The sequence below is a fragment of the Callorhinchus milii genome, unplaced genomic scaffold (assembly GCF_018977255.1).
Source record: "Callorhinchus milii isolate IMCB2004 unplaced genomic scaffold, IMCB_Cmil_1.0 Scaffold2, whole genome shotgun sequence".
NCBI classification, from domain to species: Eukaryota; Metazoa; Chordata; class Chondrichthyes; order Chimaeriformes; family Callorhinchidae; genus Callorhinchus; species Callorhinchus milii.
Window position 1 is genome coordinate 52,755,699 of NW_024704743.1, and position 17,621 is coordinate 52,773,319.

At 39.6% G+C, this 17,621-nt stretch overlaps 1 protein-coding gene across 1 annotated transcript in view; it reads left to right on the forward strand.

The window, feature by feature from the left end:
• Positions 1–17,621, forward strand: part of cdk6 (cyclin-dependent kinase 6) — a 100,772-nt gene that overhangs the window by 27,440 nt on the left and 55,711 nt on the right. Inside the window, exon 3 of the mRNA XM_007903682.1 lies at positions 2,585–2,752. Within this exon, the coding sequence (XP_007901873.1) occupies positions 2,585–2,752 (168 nt within the window). The remainder of the gene's footprint in view (positions 1–2,584; positions 2,753–17,621) is intronic.

The window sequence follows — 17,621 nt, forward strand, 5'->3', positions numbered from 1 at the left end:
ATCCTGAGGAGGTTCAGCAAGGAACAATGAAAAAATAGAAAACCTTTTCTGTAGCTGGAGTTTGCAAGGACAGATTTTGTTTGTTTAGTGTAGGGTCACAGAGTTCACAGTGATTAATTGTGCATTAATTATATTCAAAATCAGGAGATAAAAACTGGCTGATAGGCAAGTTTTGTTTTCCCAAGAAGAGCCTTCAAAAAATTGTTTGAATTGTTTTACATGAGGTGCAGACCGCAAATTTGCTTGGCCAATGGCAAGGCACCTGGTACAGATGGCATCAATACTGAGTTCCTAAAAGCTGCTCTGAAGGAGGAGATGGAGAACGGTGAGGATCTTACGGGTCCAAGCCAGGAACCTCCGACTCACCTTGGAGCTGCCCTCCTAGCACTAGTCAACAGGATTCTCTCTGACACCTGCACCCTGCCAGTGTTCCAGAGTGCAGTTCTGGTGTCTATCCTCAAGAAGGGTGACCCTAGTGAAACCGATAACTGCAGAGGGATCTCGCTGATTTTCGTGGCTCTTAAAGTGCTGCTTCGGGTCATCACCGCACGTGTACTGCATGCATTGGATGATCGTGGTTTGATCAGGAAGGAGCAGGCTGACTTCCATTCTCATGAGGAATGTGTGGGACAGGATTCTGTCTCTGTATGAGATCGCAGAATGTCATAAGGGGAAACCCAATTATGTATTGTATCGGCTGGATTGCGGCGCTTCTGTTTGCAGATGATATTGTGCTGCTGGCGGACTCAACTAGGGATCTTCTGCACTGCACCTGCCATCTTGAACACTCGGACATGGTGGTAGGCGTCCCAGTGGGGAATCATGATTCTGCACGGCCCAAGACATTGAGGGAATTGATTGGAAGATACAAGGGAATCAGTCCCAATTGTTGATTCATATCGGTATCTTGCTGTTGTGGTCGACACCAACTTGAGCCTGGACATTGTCCTGAAGGACTGCACAGTGAAGGGCCGAAGCATTGCCTGTAAGTGAGAAGAAAGCTTTCAGCATAACAAGCCCGTTTCGTCCGGAGATCACACATAAAACCTTCTCCACCATGAACTCCGCTCTATTCCTTGAATCTGCCGACCTGCTGAGAAAAAGTTCTAAAGTTCTTCATAGGTATTCCATGATCCCCCAAATTAATGAAGCTAAACCTGCAGAATATTTGCCCATTCACTAATGTCTTCTGTTAAATTCCTGACTGCTATCATTAGCTCCCCCTGCCTCAAATTACACAGAAATTATTGGTTCCCATTGAATGGGTGTTTTTTATTAAATGGGGAAAAGGCTAAACAGATTGCTATTTCAGAGAGCCAGCACAGACACAACGGGCCAAATGGCTTCTTTCTGTGCTGTATGCCTTTATCGTTATAATTCCAGTGATTATTCTTAACTGGATAACATCAATTTGAAAGAGTTAAACAACTTCTATTTTGGAAATCTGATCTACACACATCCACTAGTCGGTGGGAAAAAATCACTCTCGTCTCTTGTTTCATTTGAGGTTTGTTAATTTTAAACCTACGTTCTCCAATTCTATTTGACACTGTGTCAAATATCCTGATCCAGAAGATTTATTTTTAATTCCCACGTTTTGGTCATTGCTCTTTTGAACTTTCCTCTCTTGTTCTGTTCAAGTACCAAATATGCTGTTTTCAACACACTTGACCCTCCCTGTATCCTCAGTGTGTTGAAATTAACACTCATTGTACTGTCTTCTACTCTTATCTCATTCTTTCTCAAGATCTCAATGTGGAAGCTGTTATCTCCTCTTTTAAAATCTTGTCTCCTTCAGTCTTCTCTCCCTTATGCAACCTAGCATAGCTTTTTAAAGCTATTTTTGGCATTGCCTAGCCATGTCTTTTTGATGTCTTATTCTGTGGTTCTTGGCTTTTCACTTGGCTTTCCCAATTAAAAAANGAATGTTGTCAAAAGGCTTCCAAATACTTTAGTTCTTGCACTGAACAAATGAGTGAATTTTAACAGATGCCATGATTTTGGATTTACAATGGTTGTTGAAATCTGCATTAAAAACACAAAATGCTTTCTCTGCTATTCATTTATGTCTCGCCTTCTGTAATATGCTGAGATTGCAACATGAAATGATAATTGAAATGTATGCCAAATCTTCATTTATTCTACATTACATTACCAGTGGAACTAGCTTTGGCCTGCAGATAACAGCAATTCTGTTGTTCTCTAGTTTTCTCTCTTCCTTTACTGAAGATGTTGACCAAATTTGGGATATGGTTCCTTGAGCACCAGCAACCATTCAATAACTCATCCACATGTTTATTCTTTGTATCTGAGCCTAGATAGTTAACCACAGGGGCATTGCAGCTAAGTTGGTGTCCACTCATGGGCATTTCCAGCAGGGTCATCAGAAAATGCTCAGAAATAGGAATGTTCAAGTTGGACCACTCTGTCTCTAAGGACGTTTGGGTCCAGGGTTAACAGGAGGCTGGTGGGAAGAATCCCTTTCCCAGCCATTGCAACTCAAGTAGTTAGTTCAAAAATGTTTAAAACCAGAATGGTATGAATATTTTTTTATATAAACTTTGTCTTTCATTCCTTTGTGCAGGATATGATGTTCCAGCTGCTTTGTGGACTAGACTTTCTTCATTCCCACCGTGTGGTTCATCGAGACTTGAAACCCCAGAATATACTTGTAACCAGCAGTGGCCAAATCAAGCTGGCTGATTTTGGTCTGGCTCGCATTTACAGTTTTCAGATGGCACTTACTTCAGTGGTAAGTTTATGAATTTTTTTATATATAAGGGAATGCCTAACAAGCACCAAAAGCCAATGAAAGGACATTAACATTTGCGTTACAGGAAAGTTTCAGTTACAAAGAGTCTACCTCGCTTCTACTGTATGACACAGGTTGCATTGCAACACTTGTTAAAGGGGAATTAAACAATAACCATGAATATAACATTAACTGTTCAGAAAAAAATATTTCCTGGTATCTGTCCTGAAATTGCCCTTTACAACTCTAAAACTATATCTTCTTGTTCTACTTTTTTGGTACACCTGAAAATATTGTTCTGGGCTTCCTTTCTCAATCCCATTTAAAATATTACATACCTTTGTAAGGTCCCCTTGGCAAAGTGTCATTTTAAGACTGAAGAGTCCCTGCATGTATAATCGTTGCTTATATTTCATTCCTCTAACACTGGGGATCATGCTTGTTGCTCTTTTCTGCACTGCCTCTAGGGTGACTAGAACTGTATACAGTACTCTAGATGTGAGGTAATGAACACTGTGGCTTGTGAATGTCTTCTAGGGATCTGAACTCACTGATTTGGCAATGTAGCCCAGAATCCTGTTTGTCTTGTTTATTGCTGCTTCACACGGTGAGCGATAAGTCACTAGATTTCCCCAACACCCCTAGATTTCATTCAGGCTCCCCCTTGGCAAGTTCTATCTCATCCACAGAGTACTTATTATGATTATTATTATTATTATTACTTGTGTTTCATAATCTTACTTTCTATATGTTGTACAGCAATTGGCTGCTGAAACTAACACTGTGTGCAAAACACAAAATACTGCAGATGCTAGAATCTGAAACAAAAACAGAGAGAGCTGGGAAAACTCAGCAGGTCAGGCAGCATCTATGGAGAAAGGAAAGTGAGTCAACTTCACAATGCACTAAACATCATCCCATTCTGTTGATCTCACCTTCACTGGGTTGACTGTGAGCTTATTGAACGCCATCCTGATCTCCAAGATGGACAAGCAGGATGCAGGTGCAACAGTGATTCAGTGCCTTACCTCCAACTCATATTCCACCTCTGCCCACAATGTTATCAGTGAAAGAATACTCCATCAAAAACATTTCACTGATGTCAGCAGGGACAGTAATCCCTGAGAGCTCAGCCTTCTCCTCCTGCCTCTTCTCACCCTCCTGCTGAAGTTTGCACATCCATTTCCTATTGAAACCAGCGTTTACATACAGCTGCCATATCAGGACAACAATTAGCATCTTGTTGTGGTGGCACTGGGATCAGAACTATGTGTTCTGAATGCAGCTTCTAATTGGCTCTCTGCTGGATTTTGACTCTACCAAAAACTAACACTGAAGAAGCCCAGTTTTCATGTGTTGACATTTTGGCAGAAAACGTTATACTGTACGAGACAACTATTCAGACCCCTTTACTCAGGACCATAAAGACAAGTAGAGTGGTCCTAAGCTGGCGAAGTAGCTGGAAGCTTACCAGACAGTGCTTTCCATTGCAAGCTATGCAATTTTTGCTGGTTAAACTCCAGCAATGCCCCAACGCACATCCTGGGTCCCGAAGCCTTAGTTCTTGCCCATTTGTGCCTAATAAAACAATTTGCCCACAAAATACACAGTCAAATCACTTTACAATATATACTCTGAAGCACTTTGAAATCTCTCAACGCTGAGGTAAGGAACTATATCAAATGTAAGGATTATTATTATGATACTCTCCGGAATTAGGTAAACAGGGAGCATCTGGGGAGAGAATGCCCATTCCAAACATAGGAATTTCCATGTGGTAGGTGGGATACATGGAACTCTCAGTCTGGTTTGGATACTCGTAAGCACAGTGATAGGTTTCCGCATGTGTTAGTGACCCAGTTGACCTAAAAAATTTCATTTGTACAACGACAACAAATTGCATTCATATACCTTTCACATAAGGAGGGGTCCCAAGGCACAGGACAGTCAAGGGTTTGCACCCAAGCTAGGTCAATTCTTGAGGTGTGGGGACCAAAGGGGAGTGGGGCTGGGAAGATGACCGAAGACGAGGTCAAAGAGGAATGTCTTTATCGGACCTTGAAGCAGGCGAGGAGAAGGGATTCTGGGATTGAGTTCCAGAGCGTAGGGGCAGAGAGGCTGAAGGTCCAACCGCTATGGAGAGGCGAGCAAGGTGGGGGGACGTGAAGCAAGCTTGTGTCTCCCAAGCAGAGGGAGAACGCGGATTGGTAAGGTTTCTGAAGGTCACAGAGATAGGGTGTGGCAAGATTGTGGTGGGCTTTAAAAGTGAGGACGAGTATCTTGAACTCAGTTCTCTGGGGGATGGGGAGGCAGTGGAGTTGAGCAAGGATGGTGCAGGAGAGGACACAAGCTTCCGTCTGCAGCTTGTGGAGGGAAGAGTTGTGAAGCGAGCGAATCGCTAGGTTTTACCTGTTGTTATTGCAGACTGTTTAGGATTAGAAACAGCATTGTGAAAAAATAATCTGTGCTGTGCTCCAACTCTGTGGTAGCCACCTATTGTTCATTAACAAAGTGCACGGAATGGAACATCTGGTGATCTTGCTGCAAAGAATAATAAAACATGTCCTATCCAAGGAAAACCATTATCATGTTTAATATTAGAAGATATAACTTCAGCCAAAACTGTGTACAGTACTGAAAAGTCCTTTAAATTAAGGGATTTCAGCCAATTTAAACTGGAAACTGGATAAATAAAAATATTCTGGATTTTTATGGCTGAACATGAAGATTAGCTTTTGCTCGTATGGAATCTTTAATTGACTGCAATACAGTTGAATAAATATATCTTACACTCAGATGCACAATAATACTACAATCACATTGAAAAATGCTACAATATTTCCTTTTTATTATAACTGCATTTGTAGTGATTATACACTACAATACAATTTACGATTGTATAGCACCTTTTATGTTGTGAGGATGACTCAAAGTACTTGACACTGTTGGGTTGGCTGTTGGTGGGAAGGAAAAAGATGACCGAAAGCACAGTCTGAGGGTTACATTTATATTTTCAAGAATTAAACCCACAGTAATTTGACAAGTTCAAGGTATTGTTGTGGTTTCCATATTTAAAAAGCAGCTCTTGAAAAGTGTGAGGACAGCCACTTCTGTTTGCCATGCTTTGGTAGGATCTCCTCTGTTCAGGTTGGCAAGACATTTAGTTCCTGCAATGTGATTTATATAGTATCACACTTATTAGGCTCTCCAATTCTGTTTCTCAGTCTAAGTCCTTAGCTTAAGAAGTTAGTTGAACATGTGTAAAGAGAGCTGTGAATGCATAGAAGAAGATAGCTATATGGTAAAGGAATTTTTTGGAAGTAGGGACTCATTTTTGGAGTTCGCTCCCTTTGAAACAGTACGTACGTGAGCTTTAAACTGCAACAGAACTGCTCCTTTAAAGGGATGGTTTCTTCTGGAATTCTTGGTTTGCAAGCCAGAATCCTAGCAAGTAAACAGAGGCCAATTCAGGGGTATGGAAAATGGTAAACGTTATTCTACCATGAATATTAAATGGTTTTAATACACACTTATTATGATTAAAAATTATATTCGTCCCAAAATATTTGTCGCCATTGCAGTACATTCCACTTCTCTTCCCATTTGGACTCAATAATTGAAAGAATTTCTGTCTTATATAGCAAATGTTTGACAAATGAAGCCCTTTTTCAGCACAAAATGATCTTTTGCAGGTTATCATTTTAATTTTATAAATGGTTTGCTTCGAAAAAAATATGTTTCCTGATCACAAGTGATCTTTTTGACAGTCAATCAAATTAGTGTTTAAGATCCATACATTATAATCTCTGATGTTTAAACCATACCTATAATTTTAAACCCACCCATAATAAAATCCCATTCAGTTAAGGTACTTTCCTAGTCAGCAAAACATGCAGGAAGGTGTGACTTATAAGATTTTACGGTTTTATGGCTTTCTTTGAATTGCATGACTCCCAGTGACCTAAAGCACATTTGATAAATCGATATTCAAGAGGAAAAGATTCCTTTGGTTCAAATTTATATCAGAAGAATATTACATACCTTCATAAAAATCAGGAGAGTTCCCAGTTCTATCTAAAATTTCTCATGCTGATTGACTTCAACTCTTTGAACATTCTGGCCATTATTTTCACACACATTTGCAATAACAATACTGTATGTCAGTTGAGGAGTTTTTAAATTTTTTTCCCCCTATTCAATATAATTAGTCATGATTTGGGTACTTTTTGTAGAATGCTTAACAATAGCATTATCACATTCTCACTTGCGGTGGAAAATAGCACAAACTGTAAGAAGTGCAAATTAAAGGTGCTAAGTCAGTCATGGTTATGACAAACTGAATATTAATTTGTGTTTCCCACAATGACTCAATTGGTAAATTCACTGTCTGTTCTCCAACTGAATTGTACAGATTGGGACAGTCCCATGCTCGATTAGTAGTTGGTGCTGAGTTAGTTGCGTGAGTGCACTTCAATTGGTCTCAACACTTGAACTAGCAACGTGGGGGAAAAAAATCAGCCAATATTGCCATATCCCACCCGCGATTCACAACTGCTATAAAATGCATATCTGCAGATGTCGGGTGAGAACACAAATGGGCTGGACTGTATTGCAACCCACAGTTGATTAGTTTCTGACATTCACTGTCTAGGTTCACAAATGAAAAACTGTGAGAAAACAGAGGGAGGTCACTGTCCGAAAATGTACTCTTTACAAATCCTGTGAAGCGCTTTATGACATGTCCCAATGTGAAAAAAGCCATATCAAATGCAAGGATTTATGTTTTTATTACTACAGCATAAGTCAGAAGAGAAGGAAACAAAAGTAGGAGCAGAGAGAATTTAAAACCTATATTTTTTTCAAATTATTTGGAGGCTTAAACACTTGAAATAACTGTGAACATTGTCGTACTTATAAACGGGAATTTTTTTTAAAGAAACATTCATTCTTGATAATCAAAAGGCTAAATCTAGATACTGTTCAAAAACAAAGTAAGCCAGAAGTTGAAGTGACAGCTCATTACATCATTAATGGAAAAGGCAGATGCCGGTCACCCCTGTCCAAAATAAAATAACATAAAATGTATGGCTGCCACTGGATCCTTTGAAAGAATCCCCTTGCTCTCTTCATTCATTCACAAACTACTGCACCCATATTCTCTGCTGACAAAGAGACTGTTCATTTGGGACAATGAGCCTTGCCAGAGGGCCTGCCACTGAAAATCCGATCTCACCCACTGGATGTTGCAAATCTGGATTATCAAAGCGAAAGCTTTCTGGCGGAAAACGATTTCTGAAAAGTCCTGAATGCCAAAGAATTCCTGCTGGCAGGTCACAACCGCGGCAGGTTGCTGCAGTGAAAGAGCTAGTCTCTCGGGATGGGCCAAAAGCCTCCCATGATATTCAGCTGAGGATGCAAGCTAATGGTGCATCTGTAAAGTGAGAACGACCACAGCAGCTGCAGTAATAGCTGGGGAGCTGTCCTTTTCCTACATAGATAGCAGATCTGAGTCCAGTCCTTTTCATTGACCAGAAACGGTGCTTCCTTTCAAATTAAACCAGACGTGGGTTATTTTGCAGATGCTTTACTCTGCCGGAGTCTAGATATGAATAAGCTTTGTGCTGATAGAGAAAAAGTGCGTGGTTGAGCAGCAATACATGAATGCATGATAACGCTTCATTCACTATTACTATCATTATAAAACAAATGCTAAATGACTTTATATAGGACATCATTCTTTCTCATTTTGACCTTTTTGAGTATTCTGATTTTGAGATCGAACTGCTTTCATCTAAGGACAGGAATCACACAGTCCTGTTGCTGGACATATTATCTTTCTCATACGTTATGTACAATCTGCTGATGATTTTTGTCTCAGTGCAGTTTGTAGCTCTCAAAGGTAAAACGATTACTAGAATTTCTCCGGAACAAATTCTGTGGGATTTCAGTGTCTGACAGTGTCTGACTCAGTTGTCTTTCAAAAGTCAATTACTTTATGGTACACATACATGCCATACCCAGTACATTAATTGAAATCGAATCCACCCTTCCCTTACAGTTACCCTGTATTGATTATTTATAATTCATTTTGACCAATATAATTACTTTTTAAAAAAAGTCAAAGTTAGACCAACTTTGGTGTCTAATTTGCAGGTTGTGATAACCCATATGTAAAAGCCTGTGTCTGGACAAATGCAAGTTCACTTAATTATGACATTAACAACCTATAAATTTATAATGATTATCATTAGTTGTTACTTACAGTTGTTACGTAAGAGCTTGTGATCCCCTTTGCATACCCGGGTTTATAAATGGTTAGCACAACCTGCAAATTAGGTTCAACTGCCTCTTACAATATTCACATTTCTGTCAGAATCTTGGAAGATTGGACTCTGCTGGAAAGCATATTATCTTTCGCACAACTTGTGTACAATCTGTACACAAAGCAGTTGAGCATCAAGTGTGGCTGAACTTTTTGTAACTTTTTTGCCACACATTTATATACTTGGATCAATCAGACATCTTAATACAGCTGGAGCAGTAATGCTAAGTGTCAGTTTATTAGTGTACGCCTACATTGCGAGCTCCTATTTGCACACGACTTGCTGAGGTGCTTCCCAAGATAAAAAATTGGATCGTGAGCAGTGTCGGATGCTCTCATGTCCAACTGAACCAGTTAAGAAGCAACATTAGAAGACAATGCGACTGGATTGCCCAGTCTTTCAGGTCTGGCATAACACAGGATGAGGGAAATAAAAATGGCTTGCTCGTACATAAGTGTGTGTAACTTGATCTCTTCGCCTAGGCTGACAATGCAGTGCAACACTGGGGGAATACTGTAATGTCAGAGATGCTGTTCTGTGGCTGAGAAATTAAACAGAGATCCCGTCTACCTATTTATGTGTTGTTATAACACTATTTAAATTGAGGCAAAATCAATAACAGTAAAGTGTAGTAACTGATTCGACAAAATCGAGAATCACTGTAAAACACCTTGAGATATTTTGACACACATTTGCCCACAAAATATACAGTCAATTCAGTATACAGTATATTTTGTGAAGCGCTGTGAGACGTCTCAAAGATGTGTCAAAAGCAAGGATGAATATTATTATTATTAATCAGACACTGTGAAAATGCATTTTTTTAAATTAATCTAATGCCCCTTGGTGTTGCTATTATGTATGCTTATATATACTCTGGAGTACTAACAAAGTAGCACTGCACAAAACTGCACTATTTCAATAAAAGGCTACGGAAGAGTACGTTTTTTTCATCCATGTCATATATGTTGTCTCCAAGGCCAAATGTGGCAGTATTGTACTCCTTTTGCCCTGATTCCCAGAGTTTGCAATACTACAAGGTTTCTTAGCTTTTATGATGCATGAAATTCTACTTTATTTTGAGAATTGAACAAACAACAAAAAAAGCAGCTCACAACGAGTGCCCTTTATTGCCTGCCAGAGGTTTGCAGAACAAGGCTCAGGTTTTAAGTGGCGGCTGTGTTTGATTACTGTCACATGGCTTGTGAAACGAAGTACAGTGGAGGTCAATCTTTGTCAAAGTGAAATGTAAAAGTCAAAGTGGCCTCTTAATGTTTATGTTGAACATAATAAAAAGGACTGACTTTGAAACTTTTTTTATTATAATAAGGAATCTTTTATAGGAAGCTGATCCTATTTTCAGTATTTATTTCAAATGGGAGTTGCTGTTCTTTCACTGATCTTCATATCTCCCTTTAAAAAGCTCGGAAGTGAAATGATGTTCTAATTGTCACGATTATTTTTATATTGTGCGGTGAATGCTGCAACTACTTATTTGTCTGCATATTTTGGGTGTTGGTTTTGCCACACATCATGTTTATGTCTATCGAACTTTTGAAATATACATTTTTACATCACTGTTAAGTGTTGCGTAATTTTTTGGCATGATGGCAATTCATTGTAATATTTAGCATATTAAGTTAGCAACCAAACGATCAAATAGAAAGCTTCAGTTGTTCTTGACACATTGTTTTGAGTGTGGCTGATGATTATTTTTGTGCTTATTTCGCTGAAGGCATATCAGTTTTGTCATGTGGGTCTCAGTATCAGGCACTCCCAGATCACACTAGAGTAGGCGTTCACCCACAAAACACATAATTGCTGCACTTTACAGTAAATTCTGGAAACCTCTTTGAGACGTCCTCCCATTATATCCAATGTAAAATGCAGAGCAAAGATGCCTGAAACCTCCTCCAGTAAGGTTCCTTAAGTCTAATTCTCTACCACACTATGTAAAAATTTCTATGTCCCATAGTGGGCCTCCAATATAGCCTCTATTAATGAGAGATCAACTTTAAGTATGAGTAAGATAACAATCGCCAATGAATTGTACACAGAACTGCTTACTTTTTAATTACATAACTAATGGAAAAAAGTGATTTGACTTCAAAGGATCCATGTGCTGGTATCCCCTTCCAAAAAAACAGTATTTGTTGCCAACAGTTAAAACATAAAGACTTCTAAAGAAAACCTCTTCCATTAAACAGGACTTTTCCTCCCCTCCCTTTATTTTAAAGAGCGCTTTCCAACATCAGCACCACTTTTAAAATTCACAAATCCTAAACAAATATACAAACAGGTTAAAACATTTTAGGCAATATTTCTATTGATCTTTTCATTTGAATATTTGATACATTATATGTGTGTGTGTGTCTGTGGATGCATGCATACATGCGTGTGTGTGTTGGGGTGGGCGGGTGGGAAGAGGTAGAATGACTGAGGTTCACAGAACGTGAGACTTGATGGATGTGTAGTTGATAATGGCACACTGGTTAATGCACCTTTTGATTTAAGGACTGTCTCAATCTTAAGCTTCAGCACCTTTGCAATAAGTCATTCGATATAGAATACGTTATTTCAACAAAAGCATTAAAAAAAATCTAAACAGGAAAAAATAGAAGGATGTTAAAATTAATTGTTGTCATTAACGTGTTTGTTCTAGACAGTTTGAGCTTCTTTGAGCTTAAAATAGTATAACTCAAATCTGACCCAAAACATGTCAGAAAACTCCTGCATTTCCAATATCCTGCTTAAAATGAACAATCACGTTTGATCTCAATAAGTTAAAGACTTCATTAGGTTGTAACCAAATTTATGTGACATCCTCTTATCATTAATTTTAAAAGTTGGCAAGGGGGAATGGGTTAGAACACTGGTCTTTAACCTTCGGGATCTGGATTTGAATCCAGCCCAGACTCATGCGACAAAAGCTCACTCTGCTGAGTATAAGGATCTTACGTAAATAAGTTTAGGCAGTCCTACCTAGTTTGGAGTTAGTAATGCTCACATAACAGAATTGCTTGTAATGTGGCAATAAAATTGCTTTCTTATTCATAGAGCTACAGGGAGGCCTACTTCGAAAAATGAAGAGATTTACATGTAGAAGGGTGCTCCTCAAAGATTGGATTCAAGGTACATAATTGAAGATGGGTAAAGGCAGCTTTACCCTGTATCTTGCCTGACCTGGGAGCTCCTGATGTAGACATTGGGTTGCAAATGTGGGAAAGTGTTCCTTGCCCCATTACTGACATCCTTTACTTTAATAAGCATAGAAAAATCATACCTCCCCCAACAATTACTTAAGAAGAAACTTTCTATTTATTTGCTTGGTTACTTACTAATTTAATATTCAAAACATCAAATGAATTAACTATACCAGAATTAACCTAACACTTAGCTGTAGTGCAATAATGTATGTAATATTTAAATGTAAAAGACAAGTTTTCAAGAACATAATGTGTGGCAAAACCAACAGCTGCAGCGTTTATTTTACTGACACTTTTTTTTATTGGACCTTTATAAAGTGACATCCGTGCACGTCTGAACAGATTGCCTATGGTAGTCTAAATGATTCCCGCAATCTTCAATATTTCTTTGAATGTGGATTTTGCTGAGTGCTGCCTACCTCTGTTTTGGGTTTGCTAATTCTTTCAGATTAGCTCATCAGACCTCACCATTTAACAGCTTCTGCATTGTGTATTCTTGCTCATTATCTGGGACGATAGAAAAGGTACAGGCGCACATTTCCCGCAGAATCCGCTACAAACTGCAGGGCTATGGGGAGAGCAGTGGGAGTGGGATTGAATTGGATAGCTCTTTTCAAGCAGCCAGCACAGACACGATGGGCTGAATCGTCTCCTTCCGTGCTGTATAATTCTATGATTCTACGAAACACCCTCCACCTCTATAAACCCGCCTTAAATGTAGTTTGTGGCCCACGGGCTTCCCGGCTGGTTGCCTGACATCACGGTGGGTGGAGCGGCTCCGGATGCGCAGTGCAGCGCAAGCGGCAAATGGGCTTCACTCGGGGGCTCCACTGCTGTGATTGTCTGTGTATCTCTGTGAGTGAGTGAGAGAGAGAGCGTGTGAGTGAGAGAGAGAGAGTGTGAGTGAGAGAGAGTGAGAGTGAGAGAAAGTGTGAGTGAGAGAGAGTGAGAGAGAGAGTGTGAGTGAGAGAGAGAGCGAGGAGAGTGAGAGAGAGAGAGTGAGAGAGAGTGAGTGTGAGAGAGAGTGAGAGAGAGAATGAGAGTGTGAAAGAGAGAGAGTGTGAGAGAGAGTGAGTGCGAGAGAGTGTGAGAGAGAGAGCGAGTGAGAGAGAGTGAGAATGTGAGTGAGAGAGAGTGAGTGTGAGAGAGAGTGAGTGTGAGTGAGAGACAGAGAGTGAGTGAGAGCGTGAGAGAGAGAGTGGGTTTCAGTGAGTAAGAGTGTGAGAGAGAGTGAGTGAGAGTGTGAGCGTGAGAGAGAGTGTGAGTGAGAGAGAGAGAGAGAGAATGAGAGTGTGAAAAAGAGAGAGAGTGTGAGAGAGTGTGAGAGAGTGAGTGAGAGAGAGAGAGAGAGAGAGTATGAGTGAGAGAGAGTGAGTGTGAGTGAGAGCGTGAGAGAGAGTGTGAGTGAGTGAGAGTGTGAAAGTGAGTGAGTGAGAGTGAGAGAGAGAGTATGAGTGAGAAAGAGTGAGTGAGTGAGAGTGTGAGAGTGAGAGAGAGAGAGAGAGAGTATGAGTGAGATAGAGTGAGTGTGAATGAGTATGTGAGAGTGTGATTGAGTGAGTGAGTGAGCGAGTGTGTGAGAGAGTAAGTGTGAGTGAGTGTGTGAGTGTGATTGAGTGAGTGTGTGAGAAAGTGAGTGTGTGAGTGTGAAAGTGAGAGAGAGAGTGTGTGTGAGTGAGTGTGACTCTCGGTGTCTGTGTATCTCTTTGTGTCTGAGTGTGTGTCTCTCTCTGTCTGTGAGTGTGTGTGTCTTTGTGTCTGAGTGTGTGTATCTCTCTGTGTCTCAGTGTGCGTGTCTCTCTATGTCTCTGAGTGTGTGTGTCTCTCTCTGGGTCAGTGTGCATTGCTGGGCCCTGAGAGCTCCTGGAACCGCTCCCCTTCCCCCCGCCCCCAAAAAAGCCACACAATTTTTGTTAAAAAACAATTAATATTTTTTTCAACAATCTAATATGTGTTATTTCCTCATGTTTAGTTGTTATCCATAAAGTGAAAAATACAGGTTGGTAGTAAAATGTACCTCAATAGCACCAATCATTTTGTACAAAAACTGTCAAAAATCTCCCCGCAATTTCCTGCAAAATCTTCAAATCTCCCCCCATATTGGGGCAAATATTTCCCCGCTTTTCTATTGGCCCAGCTCATTAGCTAGAATACCCATTCCACATCCGTACCTTAGTCCTTACTTTCAAATGTCTCCGCAGTCTTTCCCCTTCCCTACCTCTAAGATCTTCAGCAGTCTGCTCCCGTGGCCTCTGCCAATTCTTTCCTGCTTCAAGTCCCCTGCCACACTGTCCCACCATCAGTGGACAAACTTTCAGCTACATTGCCTTTACCCTCGGGAACTCTTCCCGAATCTCTCAGCCCGCTTGCTCCCTCTCAGATTTCAAAACACATCTAAAAACCTAACTCTCTGACTGCCTTTGGCCACCTCCTCCAATCTTCCCATCTCTCACCCTGCTTTGAGACCTCTTACATGCAAAGCGCTATGCTACGTAAGTGTAAATTGTTGTTGAATTACACAATTGGATTATTTTAGATAAACATGAGTTGTTGGACACAGCTTCCTCTTGTAAAATCATACAGAAAAATAGCAATTACCTTTTCATTTAACAACACTAGATCAGGATTACAACGCTGACAAGAATGTGCCAGTATCTCTCAGATACTCAGATGCAGTGGAGTCCTGTAGCTCAGTGGTTAGAACACTTATGATTATTAGTAGTAGTATTATGAACAGGTACATACACCCTGCAGAATTTCATTGTTGAATAATGTTGGATTACAGAGTAAAAAAAACAATACCACTCACAGCTGCATGTGATCGTTAATATATAGAAGCAATATTTTTTACTGAATGTTAGATACTCCATAATGAGTCAGTCAGACATGGTTCCTGTTAATTGTAGTCATTTTTGCATCTTGAGGATAAGAGACAGAAACTAGAATAGCAAATGTCTTGACATTTTACCTTGTCGGTTTTCAATTAGTCATAACAATTTCCGAACATAATTTGATTATCTTTATTAAATAATAGGGTGGAAAGTGTGCTACATCATGTGTTATTAATACTGGCTGTGCAAATTAATGCAATATTGGAAAAAGTGACCATTTCAAGTGTGTTAATCATTGAAGGGTTGACAGGTCTGCGAGAGTTGGAGCCATCTCCTCTTTCAGCTGCATTGGACTTCAGGTTCCTGGACCAGCATTGGACTGCTGGTTAGACAGTTCTGTCTTAACTAAACATAAATTTAAGTTTGGTCACTATCTTACTAATGACAAACCAATGTCACATTCTGCGAGCCAGAAATCCAGGCCCTGTTTTGGCTGGTTACCATTACGAACAGTGTTGGGACAGGGACATCTCTGGCTCTCTTGTGGAGTAGTAAACAATTCACACATCAACTGTTTACTTCTATCAGCGATGTTTTAATTAGCAAAGTTGATTTTAAATGAACATATCATACGTCAAATTGGCACCCCGATGCTTTTTAAGTGTAATTTGAATGCTAATAGTTTTCTTTGTGGAAACAAATCTTTAGACTCAATGTAAAATTGAGATATCTGAGAACAGTGCAATCTGTAAATAGATCCAGATTATACTGTTCCATGTTATAATAGGGTCGGCCTGTATAAAGATATACATATAGTGCAAAATTACTATTGTTAGCAGTGATTGTAAGATAGATCCAATAAATGAAAGCAATGTTACTTAGGGTAAAATTAGTCCAAATGGATATAGTGTAGCTATTTAATGGTAAGTAATAGAATCACTCAGGGAACAGTTTACAATGGCTGGAAAGATCAATGCCAACTTCTATTTGGCTTTATCTCTCTCAGTGTCCTGCTAGTGATAATACTGCAACTCCCAGCCCAGGCTAACTGACCTGACCCATTGCCTGCCTGAGCTTTGACCGTATCTCCCTAATACCAGTGGTTGGAGAGATATGAAAACACTGTATTTCCTGCAGTGGCCCCAAAAATAGAGCAATATTCGTGTAATGGTATGTGCACAGCATTGTTTTACTTACTCTTGAACAACTACACACTACATTTTTCTGTAAATGCAGTTAAAAAGCTCCTTTACTTAGCCTATATTTATACAACTTCCATTATTTGTGAAAAGGAAATCGGATCCGTTTTAGGATCTTCACCCTTTTGAATTTGATAAAATAAGTCCTAAATATTAAGCACCTTCTTGAGGCAGAGGTGGAGGGCGAAAAGTGGTCTTCTTGCAGTTTAAGGGATGTGATTGAGTGAATAGAGTGAACTGGAGCACATGGCTGAAGAATGGTGTAATTAACAAGCATGAACAATGTAATTGAAGTTGTTTTGATCAGTTGTGTGAGCTGTATCTTATTCTCACAATATACTTTGGAGGCAATACCATGAAGGAGTGAAGAAAAAAGAGGATTCCGTGTGTTTCTGCTCTGAATCAATAATGTTAATGAGAATGCTGTGTTTACAGCCTGTTAGAGGCCAACTGTGCGAATATCAAAGATATATTTTTTGAGTGAATGAAAAAGGGATGAAGATTGGCTTGCAATTTTTGAAAATATTTTGCCACTAAAACATACTCTTACGTAGCAATAGCAAGCCTGTCTGGTCTCCCTCTGTCATCTCAGTTTCTATGCCCATGTTACTATACATTTCATAGAGTGAAATAACTCAATGCGTGCATAGTAAATTTCCCAATGAACGGCAATGGCCATTCATGCCATTGTGCGAGGTCTGAAGATTATAAAATATCAGAAATTACAGTACAGAAGGATTCATTCCCCAATTTAAAACTATGCTGGTGTTATTTACTCATTGGAGTTACATACCCAAATCCCGATCCCTGTTCTTTCCCTGTACCCTGTCATAATGCATTTTATTAGGTCATAAAAGGAAGGAAGGCTGGCTGGAGTTATTGATTTGAAGGTTGACCTTCAGTTTATACTTGCACCAAACATGTACTCAAGGGTTGTTCAAAGTAATACAAAGCCAAATTGCCCCTGGTAAATTATGGCATTTGCAAAGGGGGCTTTTGAAGGCTTTGTATGTTTTGAGCTGACCTGCACACCCTAGACTTCTGCTTTCACTTGTTCCTGCTGGAACCTGCAGTGTGACATGGACCATTTAGCAGTCAGATGATACAGTTTAATGTTGAGAAATGTAAAGCAGCACATTTTGGGAAGAGAAACAAAGAAAGGAAGTAAATTCTAAATGATTACATTTGTGATGACATTGAGGAACAGAGAAATCTAGGGATGTGAAATCTGTACATACACTATAGATATACAGATAGACAATTTTTACATTGACCTACAATATATGTAAATTCAGTAAAGTGCTTTGAAA